Here is a 21140-nt window from a genome sequence, read left to right as displayed (position 1 = left end):
CAAAGCCACTGTGAAATGACAGGTGCCGGTTTCCCATGTGGAATGCACACATGGTGTAGATAACCAGGTCAGCAGACAGGGGCAGTATCACCTCATCTTTCACATGAGTTGTCGTGGCCGAGTGGTTAAGGCGATGGACTAGAAATCCATTGGGGTCTCCCCGCGCAGGTTCGAATCCTGCCGACAACGGTGCAGTGTTTTCTCAGCTGCCACAAGTTGTTAAAAGAATAAACCACACACGGCAGCCTGTTGTTGATAGTAATTAGATTTACTCAAATAGATTGAAACAGTGGAAATGGTACGAGCCAGTGCAGTATAAACTGTACCATTAAAGGAAAACTGTTTCCCCTCCAGAAGACAGCGTAATGAAAGAATTAGAGGTAGAAATACACAAAAACAAATCACTTTTTACTAACATGAGTTATTTTGACAAGTCCCACTTAAAGCCACATTCAGAGTGCATATCAGGATAGTTTTTTGATTTATGGTTTATAGAAAATAATAACCTGGAACTAGATCCTCCTGAACAAATGCCCTGGCTCTTGGCAGCTATGAAAGACTTGTGGCCATTTAAGGTGACAATTTTCTATGAAGTCTTTCCTGTCTGATGTGTTTTACCTGGCACAGGCTAAATCAAATGTTCAGTCCGCATGAACAGTGGTGATTAGCTAAATGCTGAAAGCTGTTCACATACTGAGTGGAGACAAACCATTCTTTATTTTCATTAACGTTCAGTTTGAGCTGAAGTCCACCAAAGACATCGCTGTGGAAAGAAGAGCGAGGTAAGGCCAAGGCTTTTGGATCACTATATTGCTACAATGTGCCTGCACACGAGCAAGCCAGCCTCCTAGAAAAAAAATATTTTTACAAGATTTATAAATGTACTGTATGCATTTTTGGATGCATAGAGATAGCACATGGGTCTGTCTGGTGGTGACAATGTAACACAAGTGTGTCTATGTGCCATGCATCTTAGTGTCAATGTACTACTGGCTATACAAATTCAAAGATATATTTGTGTGTTTCTGTACCTAAAACTCTGACGTCATATTTGACCTCCTTCTCCCCAGCAATGCTTGTAGCCACGCAGACGTAGCGCCCCGAATCTGAGACCGTGGCTGAGAGGATTTCTATTTTTTTCCCCTGCCCGAGCACACGGACACTTTCACCGTCATGAACAGGAACTCCATCCTTCAGCCACGTGAGGGAGGGGGGAGGGTGTCCCCCGGCCTCACACTCCAGGATCAGAGGCTTACTGAGGGTCACTTTCCTCTCAGTTGGCCCGTCTTCTCCCCCTGCAATAGTAGGAGGCACTGGGGGGGGGGGGCAGAACATAAGGAGAGTTCAAGCTTGGAGGACTTTTCTGCTTGACTTGTATCTTATTTGCATCTCACACTAAAGGCTTTCACCAGGAGACAACATGTAAAATTGCTTTATTTTTCAAATCCTCCAATCTGTATCCATTTTTGTGCTCTTCAAGGATCAAGGACTTTTTGATTAAGTTGTTTGCCAACTATCCACAGCTGTTTGAAATTATTCTTGACTACTACAAATGTCTTTATGCTTTGTGAGTGAAACAAAATGCCTTAAAGCTCTGATTAATAAAAATAATAAGCTTCAGAGCTCAATGATAGATATCACAAGGATTGCAAACACATAGGAACTGAGGTTTCATAGAGTTCCACAGTACCTACAATTCAATTTACTTTACACTGAAAAAGAAAATGTGAGTAGCTATCAGGTGTCAGGTGTCAAGTTCTTACAGTAAACATCCAGCTCATAGGCTTTCTCTGCACTCCCAGCCACACTGGTCACCCTGCAGGTGTACAGACCAGCATCTGACGCCTGCGCACGAGGGATCTTCAGGTAGTGGCCTCGCTCTACATACTGAGCTTGTCGGTTGGACAGGATGGCCTCTCCGCTCCGGTACCAGGTGATGGTAGGAAGCGGCACCCCACGTGCCTCGCACTCCAGTGTTACCACTGTGTCCAGCAGGGCTGTGACCTCTGTGGTTAAGTTACCTCCTTTGATGGAAGGAGGCACTGGAGCAACAGTACAAAAACAATGAAATCTTGTGACTTAAATTTTCGCTGTATTTTCTAAATGTTAGGTGTGTGAACATATCGATATAAATTTACAGTTCAAAGAGCAGGCTTTGCATGCATTGGTTGACTGCTTAGGGATCGCCGAAATACACACTCACCATAGACACTGAGGTTGAAATCTTTGGACTGTTTCCCAGCTGTATTCATGACACTACACTGGTAGCGGGCCTGGTCCCCAAGACGAGCACTTTTTATCCTCAAAACCTGACCTCTGTTGGTGACCTCCAGATTGGGATCGCCGAGAAACACTAGCCTGGCAAAAAATTGGAAGGAGAACAGGGATGGTTGGAGGAGGAATGTTTAATCCAGTGTTTCCATCTTGTTTGATCATTCTTCAGTTTTAGACGGTACTTACTTCCTGTCCTTGTACCACTGGATTGTGGGAAAGGGCACTCCTTGCACTTTACACTCAAGACTGATCTCCTGTTTGAGAATGGCTGAAACATCTCGAGGTGTGTCTGATCCTACAATGGTCGGTGGGACTGTGGCCCAATGGGAGGGAATCATTCTTTATTAGACAGCTCATCAGAAAAATGAATATTATAAATTGTATTTCTTACAGCTGTAGGCTCTTTTTAACATCCTAATAATAATGAGAAAATCTTCCAAGTGAAACTCATACATATTTGGCTACTTTCCTGAATTAAAAGGGTTTAAAGCTGTTTTCCTTTAATGTGGTATCAATTTGAGGTTTGGTGTGTCCACAAAGCTGCACAGAGCTCTTCCTCTGTAATTCTTGGAGTTGTCAGTGACCATTGCTCACCCAGCACATCCAGGAAGAAGTCTTTCTCTGTGCTGCCAGCGATATTGATGGCTTTACAGCTGTAGCTTCCTGCGTCCGCTGTGGCTGCCTTAAGTAGTCTCAGGGTTTTCCCCATATCAAGAATCTGGACACTGTTACTTGCAACTACCTGTCGATCAAAATAAATAAATGAAATCAAACACAAAAGCAAAAATAACAACATATGTTACAGTTTAGGAACTACTGAGAGAGAGTAAATTATGGTGCAAATTGGAAGACATCAAGATAAAAGGGTCTAAACTAAAAAGGCTGCAGCTTATAATTCAGGCAGAATTGAAAAACAATCACTGCCTCTAAAAAGTTTGTTGCTCAGAGCCAAAAACATTTAGAGAGCAGAGCATCATGATTTAGATTACTCATAATTAGCAGATTAAAGTAAGTGTTCTGATTTTCCCATCTGTGCCTCGCAGGAAAAATTAATAAGGCAGACAAGGGAACAAAAAGCAGCAAAGTGTCTGCAAACTCCCTGTTCTCATATCAATTCATCATAATTATTTTGTCATCACAGTTTTGAGCATACTGCCACCAAGGCTGGACTTGAATGTCTTTGTTACACGCACGCACACACGCACATGCACACACAGGATCCACAGTGGTTTACGGTCTGCTCTCTTGAACAGTGTACCCTGTGATCAGAGCTCATTCAGTCCTTTTGAGCACTTTCATTAATACATGAAAGGAAAGGTCATTATAATTTCTCTTTACTTTTATCCATGTAGATGACTTCCAGTAGTAGACCACAGTTTAAGTATAGGTTATGCAAATTATAAGGCAGCATGTTACTTAATCTCTCTGACTGTGTCTTTGATGTGTTTTTACCTTTTACAGAAGTAACAATTTTATAAATGCTAAAAGCAGTAAAAAAACTTGACAATTGTCAATATTTTATGACAACATATTGAATGGGATTTCACCTACAGGAATCTCATCCTTGTACCAGGTGATGACAGGGGTTGGACTTCCTGCGACATCACACACCAAGCTGATTGGCTGGCTCAGCACCACTGACACGTTGCCTGGCGTTTCACTATCACGAAAATCTGGGGGCACTGTGGAGGTGTCAAATGTGATTATTACATATAACGTTCTATTAAAAGTGCAATGACGTGTCAGAAAATGACTCAATGAACTAGTCAGTCACCATTGACTTTGAGCTGGTATTTCCTCTCAGTGGATCCAGCATCATTGACAGCAGCACAGACGTACTCTCCATTATCCAGCGGTGACACAGAGGACAGAATCAGCAGTGTACCATCCTCCAGGATGGACACACCAGGCTCATTACCAGTCAGTTCCTGGCCGTTACGCAACCACCGAATCACTGGCTTGGGAAGACCTGGAGAAGAGATGAAGGCAGGGAAAATAGCAAAGGAAACTCAAACCATTAGCAGTGAGAAAAATACTATAATGTAATGGAAATAGAAATGTAAGTAGGTTTCTAAATGGAATAAAGAAATTATCTTCTTTATTATTTCTTCTTCTTCTTCTGAATATTTACGGATAGGGAGAACAATTACTGTACCTTTGGCCGGGCACGGGAAGGCGATACGCTGGTTTGCAACTCTCTCCTGCAGGGGACTATTGAAGGGGGGCTCCAGTACCTCTACCACAGGGGGCACTGAAAGCACAAACAATCAATGACAAATACACAATACAACAATAGTATTGTACCGATGTGCACATACTGTACATACTGTACAGTATGTGCACTGTCATGCTTAAGCATGTGTAATAAGTTCTGAGCTGCAGATCCAGTTACTTATTAAAGTCTATCATGAAATTTTTTTTTTAAGTACTACGTACAATTTGACATCTGTTCCCAGTTAGACTGGGATGTACATTTTTGTCCTTTGGTTTCATTTATATCAAACAGCCATGTAGAACTCAAACTTGTTTGTATAATAAACAGAGAAACAGAGTGCACCTCAGAAGAATCAGACTTTAACTGAAACAAACCTTGCACTAGAAGCTGAATTCGAGCTTCGTCTCTTCCTGCAGTGTTGGTGGCTGTACAGGTGTAGGTTCCTTCGTCATCCAGTCCCACATTTCTCAATGCTAGGCTGCCATCATTTGACACTGGATAGCTTTTACCATCCTTAGTCCAGGTTACAGTCGGCTCTGGAACTCCTCTCACCACACAGGGCAGCTCCACAGGGTGGCCCACCTGTACCTTTATTACCTTTGGGCCAGGCTGTATACTGGGGGGCACTGCGGGACAGATGACGGAGGACAGGATTTAGTTTTTGTGCCTCACATGTACCTGAATCTCATCTCCCACACAGGAGCTTCAGCCTGGAAGTGTAGTTTCTTTATTGTGTGCTGCTGTCAATTATGTAATCAGGAATGAAAGCATGTCTGGGCTGCACTTCTCATTTGGCTAATTTATAGGTATTGAATGCATCATTTTGTCTGTCTGCTTTTAAAATGCTGTTCTGCTACACCATAAAATTAGATGGAAGATAATGGATGGATGCAATTAGCAACTATGATCAGATGATTATATCTTTCATCATGTAATTTGGATAGTACCTTGAAATTTACTTTGACACAGTTTATTGACCAGTTCAACTGCTACATTCAAATGAGAAGAAAATGTTACACTTCTGATCAGTGATCCACGATCACATTGTGAAATGATTTCCTCTTTGTTGCCATTGGTGATCTATTGAACGTACCCAAAACACTCAGTTCAATGGATTGTGTGAGGTTGCCAGCGATGTTGGAGGCAACACACACATACAGTCCACTGTCTGAGACTCTGGTCTCCAAGATCTTCATAGAGCCAGAGGGAAGCTGAGTGTGCCTGTGAGGAACACACACAAAAAGTAAAGTGATATAGAATAAGTGCGATGAAAAATAACCACACACAGAATTTTTTCCAAACAAAGACTTATTCAGTCATTACTGTAAACAGATACTCCGGTAATTCTTACTAATCCACCATCAACAACAATTACAGCTGCTGTGGCAGGCGCACAGTAGGTGGAGCAGATCACAGAGAAGAGTATGATTACTCAGTCATCTTATTAAACCACAAATTATACCCTGGGGTTATGAACAGTCGACGTACACATAGCGCAGCAATCAAGAGGTTCTCTTAACGTCTTAAAAAATACAAATTCAACACTCACTTTAACATTACTGCCAAGATACTAAGGTTTTGTTGAATGTTTATTCATAATCATGTATTTTAAGGTAGCAAGAAGTTTGTGTTTGGCTCTGCTTGAGTTGTGGTATGCGTACAAAATTGGAGAATGAGAAAATATCTCAATGTATGAGCAGTTGTTAGGGAAATACATTGGCATTGTGTGTGGTGCTATATGTGTGTTTTACCTGGGAGAGAAAGGGGAGATGAAGTGCCTCTCTTTGGCCCAACTGATGGTGGGAGGCGGAACGCTGTGAACCTCACATGGCAAAATGGCATCCTCCCCCTCAACCACTGACATCCTCATTGGCTCTGCTGAGACTCCAGCACCACCAACATTGGACCTAGGACGGACTGAACATACATACATGGTCAGACACACACAGGAACAAACAGGACAAACCATTATATAGAGACAGGAAAAAAGTGTGAAACCTATTCAGAATATTATTTTTGTCCATTCAGTGAGTAGTTTGTTGGTACACTGCACTGATGCTTCTCACCAAGGACCTACATTTTTCCAGACCTAATTTCCTCCATGAATTAGCTCCGGTTAGACCACTATAAGCCTTTCATCCATGTATATTTATTAGAGATGGAAAAAGACTGATTTATGCTGCAAACCTACAAAATCACATCAGAAAAGCCACTTTCAGAGCAGCTACTTCTGAAGGTGGAGTGAGAAGTTTGTTGTCACAATAAGGAGATTATCATCCAGAACTAAACGCTGGTAAAAATGCTCAATAATTAGGCTACAGAAAATTTTGCATTTACCGCTAGCAGATGGTTAGGTACAATTTCTAGTGTGTGTTAGTGTTAGTTAAGTTCAAAAAGCAGAGTGGGAGTTGGCACATACTGTATCTGGCCCTTTCTTTTCTGAATACACACTGCCTTCATCCAGGAAGGGGAGCAAATGACTTTAGTTGAGCCCATTTTCACATCTATACACACCTGGTCAATTGCTATCGAAGGTGGGCATGACTGCATTACAGTGTATTGTAGGTTTTAGAAAATGTTATGAGTTTGGCCTTAAGATTAAGGATGTGTATGTGAGGTCTATCTGCAAATGAACATGGTAAACGGCAATTAAGTTGAAACCCTTAGGCTAAAATAAAGGAAATTAAATTCTGTTTTATAATGTTAAACATCTATCTTTGTGATGTGAAGAATACATGTTCTATCAAAATTCCGAAAGCAACATAACTTGTGTTGTAGTTTGCCACCTTGTAGAGGCTGCTAGACTCCTTGGCAACGATCATGGAAATAATGTCTCAGAATGAATTTTGAAATAATTTGTCGGCATTTGAAATTCTAGATATAGCTGCTTTATTTTTGTGCAGACTTGCCTTTAACTGGTGATCGGGCTTACCATAGACAGTGAGCTGGACCTTCCTGGAGGCGTAGCCGGCAGCATTGGTAGCTGTGCAGATGAACTCTCCAGTCTCATTTCCAGAAGGCGAAGCGATGTGAAGGCTGCCGTCAGAGTCAAGGGAGAAGGCAGGACCACCCAAGTACAGCAGCTCCCCACCCTACAAAACAAATCACAGCAGGGAAAGGGCAGGGGCCAGAGTTTATTTAATTAACTCAGCTTTATTAATATTTGACATGATGACCAAGAGAGAGTTAAGACTAGAAAGGATATGTGGTTTGACCTAATAAGTGTGCTTAAATTTATGACTTGATTCTCTTCCCTGCTGTTAAAAAATGCCTGTGAATAAAACATTAATAGTCATACAATCAAATAAAACAAAACCTGAAGCAAATGTGATGTCAGTGCATTGGGAATGTGTCATATCTGGACTGTCCTTTAGTACCTGCCATGACTAACTTGACTTGATCAATGTTATAGAGAACAGCAAAGGAATCAGTGGTAATATCATTTTAACAGCTGGTGCAAAACTTAGCAGGGTCTAGTTTCATATGTCCCTGTAGCGCTGTTCACTTTAACAGCAATGCTTTTACAACTCAGAGAAGCTAGTGCAAAAGATGGAAAAGAGGGAGGGACAGCCCACATACACACACTAAGCTTAAAGTACACACTAAAACACAAAAGTGCACACGTAAAGGCTGCGCACACTGTATAAGCCAATGGAAGCAGGTAGAGCAGATTTCATGGTGCAGCACATGAGGCACACATGTGCGCCCTCACACAGAAACACAAGCATTTTCCTACGGTGTGCTTAAGTCTTGACAGAGCCCATCAATGGAGTGAGCCCGGATTACTGACACAAAACATCACAAGGACCTGTTCCCTTGGAGTTGAAACGTTGAGCTCCATACTGCACAACCACCCTACATAAATACAAATATTCCACGTTACCAATCCAAATGACCTGCGTAACAGCATTCAGTTATAAGTTAGGGGTCAAGATGTGCATCTGTGCATGAGTGGGAGTTTGAGAGTCAAAAGGCCTCTTGGATGTGTAAAGTTGTCAGTTAAAAATTATAACTTCGGGATGGCAAGACATTGCTTACTTTGGCGATAGAGCTTTCCTAATACTGCATGTTGTGGAGACTCATTTAGTGTGATTTGGCCAAAATGTGATGCAATATGAATTTTCTTCTTGATTCACTGACATCCTAGATTCATGCGGTTTTTCTCCATTTCCCTTTTGTTATTTATGGGCACAAAGAAGGAAACTGAAGCTCTTTAATAGTAGGAAACCAGTACACCATAACAAGTTGAGTAGTGGCCTTTTCACTGTCCTTTACACATGCAGAGATAATGTCAGTACAGACCCTGGCCCAGGTGATGTCTGGGGTAGGTAATCCATTGGCACGGCAGGGCAGAGAGATGGGTGTTCCCTCAATCGTGCTGAATACTTGAGGACCATGCTGAATGCTAGGAATCACTGTACACACAAGAAAAAAATAGGGCACAGTTAGGTCAATATATTTTTTGTGCATACATACAGTACATTCACCAAGTATCAATAGAATCTAATAGATGCATTTTGTGTGCTGTGTGCACTGTGTATTTGGTTGTCTCTGTATATAGAAGCACCACTTTTTTGTTGTGTCTCAGAAGCATCTGGAGAAAGTCTCAGTGAACAAAGAGTATTCACAACAGATTCATTCACTTATTTTATTCTTCTTTCTATCCTTCCTTCACTTGTTTTTGTTTTGTTATTTTGCTGGATATCTGAAGGAAAGATCAGCCCTTGGAGGCTTGGAGCATCTTCTTGGAAATGAAAAATGTGATTTTACTAAACAACAAACTCACACATGGTGTACACTATACAAGCCATTATTACATGGTGGTCATGTGGTTATGGCCATTTGAACAAGACAGTGACCTACATAGTGTAAATTTCCAGTGTGCTGTGCATGTACATCTGACCTAATTTCAGGAACTGAAAGAGCCAGTACCTTTTACGTAAATGCTGCGGACACTTCCTATTTAAGTTGGTAGATTCTGGCGACGACTGACTTTAATATAAATGGAGAACACATTTTTTCCTCTCTCTGTGCTTCAAACTCTGCCATTACCCTCAGCTGCTCCTGGTTTTACTGCATCTTCTAAGATAATCCTATTCATGAGGTTAAGAGCCTTCTACATCATAAAGGAGACATTTAAGGAGGGCCTTAAAATGGGGGAGGTAAGAGAATAAAAGAGAAAGGAAAAGCCGGAGGGGATATTACATATCTCATGGAACATTTACAATAGGCCTTTTTCAGAGAGAATGTTTAGAGTCATCATAGCAGGAAAAACACAGGTGTAAATAATAATATTAACAATGGCCTGCAACTGGCTCCCCTAAGCAGAATGAGGCCATTGTTAGAGTTATTAATTACACTTGTGCTGTGTGCTGTGAAAGGGGGCTTTTTAATTTGGGGCCCTCTGCTTTGCTTCCCTTGTTTGGTGCACTGATACCTTAATTTAATGAATTAATGATATGATTTATTAGCTTACCTTATTAGTTTTCAAATACCAAACTAACACTAGCATCTACGACACGTTTGCATCACTGCCCTATACGGTTGAAACATGCATCACATCTGCCCAGTGCATATGTGTATGAATGCTTGTGTGCAGTTGGATTTGTATGTCTTTGTGCACGCTACCATAAACGTTGACAGTGGTTGTATGGTTGGTGGCCCCAACAACGTTCTCAGCCAAGCAGGTGTAGTCACCCGCATCATCCAGTCGGACTCTCTCGATATGTAGACTGCCGTCCTTCCTCACTGTCATGTACTGGTCTGATATTACCTGACAAATTGTTGGTTCAGTAGGTTTGAGTCAAAACATGGTTATTTAACTCAGATGATGCAAAATAAAGATTTACAAGACATCTACAAACTGTGGATGTCCTCTCTGTGTCCTCACCAGGCCGTAGTTGTGGAGCCACTGCCTCTCAGGCAGCGGATTGCCAGCCAGTAGCACACAGGGCAGAGTCACCTGCTGGTCCTCAATCACGCTGAGCATAGCTGGACTCATCGCAATGACAGGCAAGACTGCAGATACCATGAAAACAATTAAAGGAGGCTGAGAGAATGTTAGCAAGGTATTTAATAAAATGATCAAGTAGATTCATATTAACAGGGAGCTGTAAAAATCCTCTGAGGCTATTTGATAGGTGAGATCTGCAATATGTGGGGTAGCAGCCTCTTCTGTCCATACAAACGGGTCAAGCACCTTTGTGTCACTTAATGCACACAACCAAAGGAACCCTACCAATGAACGCAATCCAGTTCATCCTTAAAAAATTCTCACATTCCCGTCAGTCATACAATGCAGAAAACATGAGAAATATTTTAAATTTGATGTGTCAACAGAATAGACAAAAAAGTGTGCTATCTTAAATATTTAAAGACAAAATCACAGGCTTATGTCCAAAGGTCTTTCTCCACTGGTAAAATTCAAAGGACGCACATGTTTAAATGTTAGTGTGAGTACTGTAACAGGGAATGCTCGGTTGCTATAAACACCTTAACAATGCAGTATACCTTTTCCACAGCTGCTAAAAACGGAGCCCAGCACAACTCTTTATTCCCTCAAATATGCATACTCATACACAGCACATACATAAACACACTTAATGACATGTGATATCACTTTTGTGTACTAGTTTTGGATGCCTGTACAGGGACAATGGTGATGTCATCTGGGCGGGGAGTCATAGACAACAGGGTGTCGACAAGGGGAATTCAATGACCACCCTGACAAGCCTGAGATGTGTCTACTGAGACAATAATGTCAGCAGGGAAATGGGGCAGTGGGGCAGTAATATATGTCCTCTGGGTGGGTCGTGCTTTCTAACCTTTGGCCCACATATAAGTGCTCAGTGTGTTTCCACTGTAGAGAAACAGTGAAACAGAAACAGTGGTTAACAAGGCACATGTGTTCAAACACACCCACTGAAATGTGCTAATGAAATCACACTCGCGTGTAAATACTGAAACACAAACACACACACACACGACACACTGAAAGATATAAGAACTCATATTGTATGCGCTGTATGTTGTCTTAGAAAATATACTGGACATGGACATGGAATATAATCTTTGACAATGATAAGACATACTCAGAAAAATGTATATTTTGCAAAAAGGAATGCGGGCATGTGTGAGTGTGCCGCTGTATTTCGTGGGCCGCAGGACTGTGTGAAGTACAAGAGCATTTCATGGGACAGTTTTTCAGTTCAGCTACACTTATGTGTTCCTTAAATTTACAGCATGCAAACCATTGTCATTTTCCCCTTGATGATAGCAAAGTTAATGAATCAATCAATCACTAACTCATTAAGAGCCCAGATGTAAATAAAAAATTAATATTGTCTGTTTTTTTTGCACAATTACAATGTGAACACTAGTTTCCATTTTAAGATTAAGACACAACATCCAATCAAAGACAAGAAGTTTCTTATCGATCTGAGCTCTTACCCAGTCCAGTCACGGTGATGCTGGCCTGGGACTCGATCCTGCCAAAGTGGTTTTGGGCATCACAGATATACACCGCCTCATCCTCCACCCACAGGTCTGACAGTAAGAGGGACATTAAGATGTCAACAAAGGGCATTTACTTCTTTAATGTATTTGCACATATCTAATCAATAAACTCACTGGTGATATGTAGGCCTCCCCTGCTCTGAGTAACAGTGCCATGTGTACGGGACCTGTTGAAAAGGGGAAGTCCATCCTGCCTTCGCCAGGTGACCTTGGGTTCAGGATAACCTTGAGCATTGCACAGCAGGCTCACGTTGGAGCCTATGTCGGCTGCCACGTCTGATGGATCCTGGATGAACTTGGGTGCGGCTAGAGCGGTCAAGGTTAAAAATGGCAAAGATAAAGAAGTTTAAAAGATACCCATCCATCTGCATTGGATTCTACAGACAATCAACCTGTCAATCATGTGCACTTGAAGGTTTTCACTGATTCTACGACCAGATGTAAAGAACTATGTGCAAATTCAAGATTCAACTGTGTGTTTGTACAACAGCATAAATATGCAAACAGTATTGGCACCAGATTTATAGATAGTCATGTAGTCATTTTTAAATTGTGTGTATGTACAAAAGTCCAGTTTGTTAACCATTCATGGACTCTGACACGCTCATGTGTAAACCTTGTTTAGACGTAAACCAGACACGTTCTGTCCTTGGTCTGGCAAAGGCACCAAAGCAGCCTTTGTATCATTATACACAGCCATCTCACATTAGTCCGAGCCATAACAGCCAATTCACTGATGGTTTAAAGTTTAGGGCTTCAAATAAAGTGTTTAACTCTCAATTCACTGTCTGATTCTATCCTTCTGGGGTAAAGCATGTGTGACACTACAAATATTCTATTGCACCCATACTCTCCACTTTTTAGTGGTTATGGACTTTTATCCCAGAACTGGGTTTCACAGCTATGCATGAGTTCACTGAGGGAATCCCTTCCAGCTGCTTAAAAGCTACTAGAGAGAGCTGAAATCCCACTTAAGGCATAGCTTTCGTCTGGGTGCTTTGTGACGTTTAAACTCAGTTTTACTGTCCAGAAAAAAAGCAAAGACCTATTTATAGTAGCTTGGAAAATGGACAGAAAAAAACATGGGGCATGCTGGTGCGATAAGGGACCAAGATGGATATCATGAAATTGCAAAAACCTCCTGCTGCAACCTCGAAACTCACGATGCAAGCAAAGAATCAGTCGTGCTTTTACAAGGCTGAATACACTAGGTGCCACTCTCACCTCCTACATCGAGAGAGATCTTTCCTGATGACGTGCCAGCTGCATTGACAGCCACACAGCTGTAATCTCCAGCATCAACCTTCTGGGTCTCCTTGATGGTGAGTGTCCCTCCCAGCATGTCTACATCCAAGAGGGATGATGAATGGAGCTGGACATCATCTAGATATTAAAAAAAGAATAACACAGTGGAGTGTGGTCGGCTTAAGAAAAATAAAAAATTGGACTGCATTAACAAATAGAGAGTAAAACTAAATACTAATCAATTCTTCTATACAATAAATGTTAATGTAATTTGAATGTGGAGTTATTTCAGCTCCATTTTTAATGTCTCACAGGTTTTGTTTGTTTTTGTCTAAACTTTATTGTCTCAGATTTAATTCAACTCCTACCTTTGTACCACCAGATTTCAGGCTGAGGGACTCCAGATGCTGAACAGGCCATCACTGTGGTTTCTCCAATGCCAATAAGAATCTCACTTAATGCCACTGTCACCACAGGAGATTCTAGGAGGGGAGAGTTATTGGAGAATAGTCAGAACAGAGACAGCAAATGAAAATAATGAAAATGTAGTAACATTAATGTACATGCATTTGTGTGTCTGCAACATATAATTTTTATTGTGTGATTATGGGATTATTACGCAGCTCTATTTCTTAGACGCTTTCCTGTAACCCCTGTTTGTAACAAGTATATTTTTGCACAGAGTTCAGCTTTTCAGAGGTTTTGAAGATACTTGTGCATGAACACGGATGCCACATGTACAGTCCACATTTCTATTTTTTTGCACATGTACAATCCTTCATGTGTAAGCATTCACACACTCACCAATGTAATTGAGGGTGGAGGTCATTGTGTCTGTCCCAGCCTGGTTGCTGGCCAAACAGCCATACACCCCTCCATCCTTCTTCTCCATGTTTCTTATGACCAGTGTGCCATCAGGAGTCATCCTGTGTCTGAACATGCAAGATCCACAATTCACAGCATTTCAGCACATTGACAGGAGAGATGGGCGTGAGGAGGATGATTAAAAATACTGACTCTGATTATTACTGTAATTTCATAAAACACAAACACCAGCACATTTATTACACCATTTCTTTTACATCTATAAAAACTTTTAAAACGGTCCAATTCTCACACTGTAGAATTAAGATAAACAATAGTCATCAAATTTGTTTATGTGAAAGGGGATGCACTTACCTGCTGGATGCCATGATGAACATGTCATTGTGGGTCCAGACCAAGCGGGGTGGAGGGTAACCGCTGGCTGAGCACCTGATCCTCACTTCATCTCCTGTCGTAAAGGTTTGATTCCGAGGCTCTACTGAAACCCTGGGCACCTCTAGAGGAAAAAGTGATGAAATGTCAAAATGTCAACGTTAAAAAGTAAAATTTGGAGGTATGAAGTTGGTTTGGTCTTCAGGAGGAGCTCTTAAAACAAGTACATTTACTACATTTAAATATACCAAAGGTAATGCTGATGTTTGAGACCTTTACATGCAAGTCAGGAACTCTATACCCTGAAGGAATTCAAACTCAGCCACAAGATGTAACAGAGCATAAACTTTTATTGTCACTGTAGCAGGAAGAGTGATGGCTGTTACTACAACTAATAATGTTTCACGGCATATATTTCACCCTCATTTCCTCTTTATTGGTAAAACAGGGAGGAATATTGAATCCAGACCCAGAGAAGCTGTGGAATCTAGGGAGATTTTCCAATTGATTCATGATGTGTAACTCATCCCTTCAAGGGTGTGTTGTCTCTATTCTATTCCCACAGCTAAAATCATCTCCAGAGTCTCTGAGCTGTCCAACATGTAGAAAAAACAATGTGAGAATTAGTCGCCTCAATGGAGAGACAAAACACCTCCAAAACAACAAAACACCCATTTATGTCCATCTAAGATGCCAGAGAGGGATTTTTTTTTTTTATCATGATCAAAAGACGGTGAAGGCGAACTTGTCATTCCTCGCATGCCATCAATAAACTACTGTATGAAAGTGTCTACAGGTTTGAATGGAGAAAACGAAGGGATGATCATGGGCCAGCAGTCTCAATTCCAAAAGGTTGAACAGAGGCACACAGGTAGGTGTGAAGGAATGTATACTTTTGTACTGATGTTTCCACTTCAATCATCAGTGATGCCACGTTTTGAAAGATATACAGCACGTTTACCAGACGCTGCGAATAAATTTACAGGCAGTACTTTGATATATTGCAACCTTGAAAACAAACTGAAATACCTCAACTTGCCTCTGTATTGATCTTAATCTTAGTGGTGCCTGAGGCTGTACAGTGTAGCACACATAACACAGACAAGGTCAAAAGTAAGAGCGTTGGAAGGACTGCTGGGCCCCTTTCTTTCTTTTACAGTTAAGCCAAGCTCTCTCCTCTCTTGCCTCTTCCTCTCACGAGGTCACCGTGCCCTGAGGGGGGCAAGGACCCCTCAGAGTTCCTGAGAGGGAAGACGCATGTTTCTACCCTGACTCAGCAGCAACCTTAATATCTAAGGAAGAAGCCTGTCTTACATCCCCCCCCAATCACCTGCTCGATCTTTCCTTTTTTCCTCCTTCACTCATCTACCTTCACTGCCTCTGACATTGCATCCTCCTCCTATCTCAGTTTTCCAACTCTATTAAAAATCTAAAACTACATCCACATCAAGCTAGCTAATTTTAAAAATGCTGTTTACATGTGACAACAATGTGTATCCACAATAGGCTTCAGGTTGTTTTTAATCAAGAAAAACTGACTTGTTCTCATTTATGTATTTCACATTTCTCTAACCACACACTCCTGTGCTGCTGCGGTGAGACGCCAATAAAATCTATCTAATCTATTATTTTACGATTGTAAAGGTGTCAGATAAAGTCCACATAAATACAGCTTTATGGCAACAACTGAATAGTGTGATATAATGACATTTAAAATGAGTAATTAGCGTGGACACAAGGCCAAAATGAAAAGAAAAGGATGTGTTTTTAAATTGATCCGGCTTAGTGTGGAAATGCAGTCAGTTGCACCGTGTTCTGTCCAAGTGTTGTAAGATGTCAGCAGACTTGACTCACTTCAAAGTGAAACTAATGACTAGGATGGAGCTGACCAGGGGGTAATTATGAAACCCCTGGGGCTTTTCTAACAGCTGTTAGAAAAAAAGAGGCAAAAAAAGAACTGAAAAGAAATAAGAAATAGGTGTTTAAAAAAAAAAAAAAAAGAAACAACAAAGAAAGTTGTGACAGGATGATATGAAAAAAGGAATACATGTGAGGAGACAAAAGACACTTTCCAGTTAAACCAGGGAAAATGTTTCAGGGTCAACTGTGCAACTTATCACTCAGTGAGGAAAGCCAAATGACAGAGTTCCCCTCCAAACCCGTCGGCAGCACAGGTATTAAACCTGCAACTTTTCAATCTGTGTCACTGAGGTTTGCATTAGAGAAACAACAGTTCGCTCCAAGTAAAAAAATCAAAAAAAAAAATCACAGTGAATCATTCAGAAATTTTGGTCAAGAAAGAAAAACAGTTTAGGGTAACATGGAGCAATTTCTTTTTTTATTTTTAAGATTTGTTTTTAAGACCTGGCAAGACACACACAAGGAGGAATTCAGGCTACAGTAAGCAGCATATGGAGTCTGAATTAACTTCTTCTGCGGCCGATGGTTGTATAACAAAGTAAATACAGGATGTTCATTTGGACAGATTGGATTATGTAAAACACAGTTCTTTGCCTGTCTTGCTTGTTGTCTCTCAACTCTCTATACTTCAGCAGGTTCAGGCTGAGATCATCTGCTAATGGTGGATTTTAGTGGCTGTAATACATCGCCTTTTTCTGGCCAGGCACGGGCCCATGCTATGCGGTGGTTGCCAGATTGTCAGCGATACTCTCTTCCATCTGTACAACAAAGTGTTCCTGATTCAGTGTCAGTGAAGTGTTAGGAACAAGACTATAAGAGCTGTCCGGGGATGGAAAACTCTACTTTAGTGCTGCCTGAGAGTCAGACATAAATAATTTTCACACATCCCATAAAGCATTAGGGTGAATTATAGGGAGCAGGAGAGGGAAGAAGGGTGGCGGCACTTGGGAGACAATCTTGTAGTTGGGAAGGAGGTTGTGTTTGCCAAGATTCCTGTTCTCCTGGTGTAAATCACACGGAAGAAACAGGCACATATACTAAAGGCAAAGTGTCACACACATATGCAAGCAAACATACATACACACATCACTTAAAATACGCTCAACTGTAGCCTAGTAGCCCCTAGTAGCACATCAACTCCCAATGTTAAATTTCATTTTACACGACAGAGCCATATTGAACACATGCAGATATGAACACTCACTCCTCACCTTGCACAGTAAGGTAGATTCGCTCTGCAGTAGCCCCTCCCTCATTTATAGCGATGCATTCGTACCAGCCTGCATGATCTGGAGTCACAGTGGACACGTGTAGTGAGAGGTTGGCCAGGACGTGCACCCGTGGGTCCAGGCGGGCATCGTGACCTCCTCTCAGCCAGGTGAGGTTGAAGTTGACTGTGCTAACGACGTGGCAGGTGAGGACAGCACGGGAGCCAGGGGTGATGGTTACGTTACCCTCAGTGGTGACAGCTGGAGGCGGCTCTGCAGGATGAGGGCATAATGTTGTTGGCAGCTGCCAGAAACTTTACATCATAAACAAAGTTAAACAGGAAGTCAGAGTGAGAGGTTACTTTTCCTGTTGACACTTATGTAAGTAGAGACACACAGTATTTTCTACTCATGAGGCGCAATAAGTACACAAAAAGTACAGAAGCCCTGAAACAGCATTTAGAAAAATGGTTTCCAACTTTGGGGGCTGTGAGTAAAGACAGTTGTAGCTCTAAAATGCAGAATTTAACTGCACAACAGCTGCTAGAAAAGACACCAAGGTCAGTGACACTTGTAATTTAGACCCATGTAGATTATGAGACACTAAAATTCTCCCCTGACTCAGAATGATGAAAAAAACAAAGTTGAGAAATTTAAATGAAAACTACACGACACAATGCATTACGTCCATCAACAGCCTCAGTGGTAGAAATATCTCATCACCTAATTCAGTAACTGATATCTAACCCTCATTTAATACACATGCTGTCACCTACAGTGTGTGTTAACTTTGTATAAACGCATTCCATGTAGCTTAGCTTAGCTGCATGACAGAGAAATGTAACTTTTTGAAACACCCTTTATTAGAATAATAATCATTTGTCAGGATTGTGGAGATCTCATTTTTCTTATTTCTCTGTCTTCCTCTATCTCCATCTCGTCTTCTCTCGTCACCATGTCGAAAACACTAATCCCTCAAGCCTTAGTGTGACGTCAATCATTTTTTCCAGAGGTGAGCCAGAGCTAAGCAGGGAAAAGGGGAATGGAGGGAAAAGGGGAAAGAAAGAGAAGACGAGGGAGAGGTAGCAGAGGCTTTGGCTCTGATAGGGGGAGGATGCTGGAGATTTCAGCACAGCTCCTCGGGATTAGGATGACATATATTTGGCAGATGACTGGGTTTTATACGTGTGTTTCTGTGTGTACAAGTGTACAGTGCGGGGGCCTGTCATTCTGTTAAGAATACAACTGGCCAACAAACAAAGGTTGGAGTTGCAGCTGAGGAGGATTAATTTCACCTAGTTTTAGAGATGTTATAATTGGGAACAGTTGAATAGTCGCCTCTGCACCTTTACAGTTACGCTCATACATCACACAGGCCCATGCCTTTCTTTAGTTTCACCAAGTGTCTTTCAACTACCTCCCACTCTCTTTTTCTCCACACTCCTCCTTCTTCCCCTCTGCTTGGCATTCATCATGTTGATGGAGCTCCAGTGAATTCCACAAGGCAGGAAGTATTTTGGAAAGCAAGGTTTGGACACTGAGACTTTTACCGACTGCATTTGGACTCATGTGGTGTCAGTTCTGGTGTCTCATAATGGAAAGGGTTCTGATTGAAAAAATAAATGCACTAGAGAGGATTTTAGAAAAGGAAAAATTACATTTTTGTTTTGCCCAGTGGTGAGACTAAAGATATAAATCATCATATAATCCCATACGTCTGTGCTTAAATCTTTGACATCATGAAGATCACAAAATCATCATTCAACTATTTATAACCTAGATTATGAATTTGTGGTCATAAATTGTTGTGCATTTATTATTGTGGTGGTCAGTAAGTATTTGTGGTTACGCTCTGCTGTTGCACTGAAACTGTGCACCTGAGTCACAGTATACCCACCTAAACTATCACTACTCTGTTTTGTCTCTGTGCACAGCATGGAGCTCATTTACAGCTTTAAAAGTATTCTCATCTTACACCATATCTATGGTTCATTGCTTCACAAATCGAGCACAGAAACCATACCATAAATCCCATGAGATGATCGCTGTGAGGCATGGATTACAACATCATGCTGTAAGATGGGGTCAGACTTTCCAGAAAGTTCTATTAATTCTGCCATCATGCAGGTTCTCTGCATGGGATTCACAGCAAGAGACCTTGACCCAGTAAAACCCACAATGACTGCCACTTGGAGTCTGATTCTATGTCCATAAGCAAGTGTGTAAGTGTGCTTTTGTGCTTTTGTGCTTTTGTGTGTGTGTGTGTGTGTGTGTGTGTGTGTGTGTGTGTGTGTGTGTGTGTGTGTGTATATATAAATGTCATGAGCATGACATAAACTTCATCTTGCAGCACCATTTCACCCAAGGTACTTTGTGTCTTTATATGCATGTGTGTCTTTTATGTGTTATTTTCTAAAATTGATAGAAGACATTAAAGACAATGATACTTTAAATTACTCACTGCTCTGCAAGTAAATCCATCATACACCAATTATACTTCCAGTACAATAACAGTCCTTGCTCATTACATGTAGTGATCAAAGGTAGCTTAGCATGGACTGTTAATTAATATAAACTAAAGGCGTACAGTCCACTGACAAAGTCAACACTGCCGTCTATGTAGCGCAGCATTCTGACATGTTGTAATAGTGTCTTAATACGTCATGTCTGATAGTCTGCAAATTCCTTTTACTTCAGATCATTTTGAAATGGTTACCAAATGTCTTTGTTTTTGTTTATTGAACAACTTTGACTGCTGTCTCTGCTTGTAACTATGAACTTAATGGAATTACTGCAGTACAAATAATCAAATAAATACCTAAATATTCTGGTTTTGTACTACGACGGTCTTAGGATGTCTACATACCTGATACATCCAGGAAGGTACGAGCTCTTCCTGTCCCAGCACTGTTGATAGCAATACACTCATAGTAGCCCTCGTCCTTCATAGAAACCTGGGCTATTTCCCACGATGCACTGTCAGACTCGCTGGAATCAAAAGAATCACAGGAGAATTGGAGAGAGATGAGTGCTCAATACCTTTATCTTCACTACTTTTGAGAATAATGTTGAATCCATTCAATCTGCTACTAACTCATCCCTTGATCTGGTGAAAATCCAATCGGATTTAGTCTCACAGTGTCGAGATGGAAACACAGTATGTCAGTTTAACCTCCTCCAATACAGTTGGAAGGAGGCCATGGCTTTGATCCATCATGTTTATCTTTCTGCCTGCTGGAGAGATATAGTATCTCTCAAAATTTATAAACGGATTTACATGGAATGTGAAACCATTAGTCACTGGTGAAGGGGTAATTGACATGGTTTCTCAGCATGTAATGACTGATTGTAATATCATCAAACTTGTCTCTTGGCTGAAAGAGAAGGGGGTGAACCATCGACCCAGTGCGACGACATAGTGCATCTGTGGAGCTCATTTACAGTTTGAACATGACTGTGTGCAGAATTTTCTCCCAAAACCTGGTAAGGCAGTAGAAGGGGCAACCCAGGAAGTTGCTGAACACAGTTCTGACTGGTCAAATGTTGCTAAAATAATCTAAAATGCT

General features: G+C 41.3%; 1 protein-coding gene and 1 non-coding gene across 2 annotated transcripts in view; one reads left to right on the top strand and one right to left on the bottom strand.

The window, feature by feature from the left end:
• hmcn1 (hemicentin 1) overlaps positions 1 to 21140 on the bottom strand; it is an 85300-nt gene that overhangs the window by 32665 nt on the left and 31495 nt on the right. Inside the window, exons 10-32 of the mRNA XM_023394544.2 lie at positions 20441 to 20562; positions 17578 to 17847; positions 14429 to 14570; positions 14054 to 14181; positions 13618 to 13731; positions 13229 to 13387; positions 12119 to 12310; positions 11939 to 12034; positions 10380 to 10507; positions 10118 to 10262; positions 8792 to 8904; positions 7422 to 7581; positions 6241 to 6406; positions 5583 to 5710; positions 4864 to 5115; positions 4430 to 4525; positions 4049 to 4243; positions 3826 to 3956; positions 2869 to 3016; positions 2461 to 2587; positions 2204 to 2358; positions 1764 to 2042; positions 1032 to 1313 (exon numbers count right to left, since the gene is read on the bottom strand). Of these exons, the coding sequence (XP_023250312.1) occupies positions 1032 to 1313; positions 1764 to 2042; positions 2204 to 2358; positions 2461 to 2587; positions 2869 to 3016; positions 3826 to 3956; positions 4049 to 4243; positions 4430 to 4525; positions 4864 to 5115; positions 5583 to 5710; positions 6241 to 6406; positions 7422 to 7581; positions 8792 to 8904; positions 10118 to 10262; positions 10380 to 10507; positions 11939 to 12034; positions 12119 to 12310; positions 13229 to 13387; positions 13618 to 13731; positions 14054 to 14181; positions 14429 to 14570; positions 17578 to 17847; positions 20441 to 20562 (3728 nt within the window). The remainder of the gene's footprint in view (positions 1 to 1031; positions 1314 to 1763; positions 2043 to 2203; positions 2359 to 2460; positions 2588 to 2868; positions 3017 to 3825; positions 3957 to 4048; positions 4244 to 4429; positions 4526 to 4863; positions 5116 to 5582; positions 5711 to 6240; positions 6407 to 7421; positions 7582 to 8791; positions 8905 to 10117; positions 10263 to 10379; positions 10508 to 11938; positions 12035 to 12118; positions 12311 to 13228; positions 13388 to 13617; positions 13732 to 14053; positions 14182 to 14428; positions 14571 to 17577; positions 17848 to 20440; positions 20563 to 21140) is intronic.
• trnas-aga (transfer RNA serine (anticodon AGA)) lies at positions 108 to 189 on the top strand. The gene has a single exon. It is a non-coding gene; the product is annotated as a tRNA-Ser (tRNA).

Source organism: Seriola lalandi, unplaced genomic scaffold, assembly GCF_002814215.2.
Source record: "Seriola lalandi dorsalis isolate HSWRI2012SDOR001 ecotype SW California unplaced genomic scaffold, Sedor1 jcf7180002054949, whole genome shotgun sequence".
Taxonomy (NCBI): Eukaryota; Metazoa; Chordata; class Actinopteri; order Carangiformes; family Carangidae; genus Seriola; species Seriola lalandi.
This window is presented reverse-complemented; position numbering and strand designations above follow the sequence as displayed.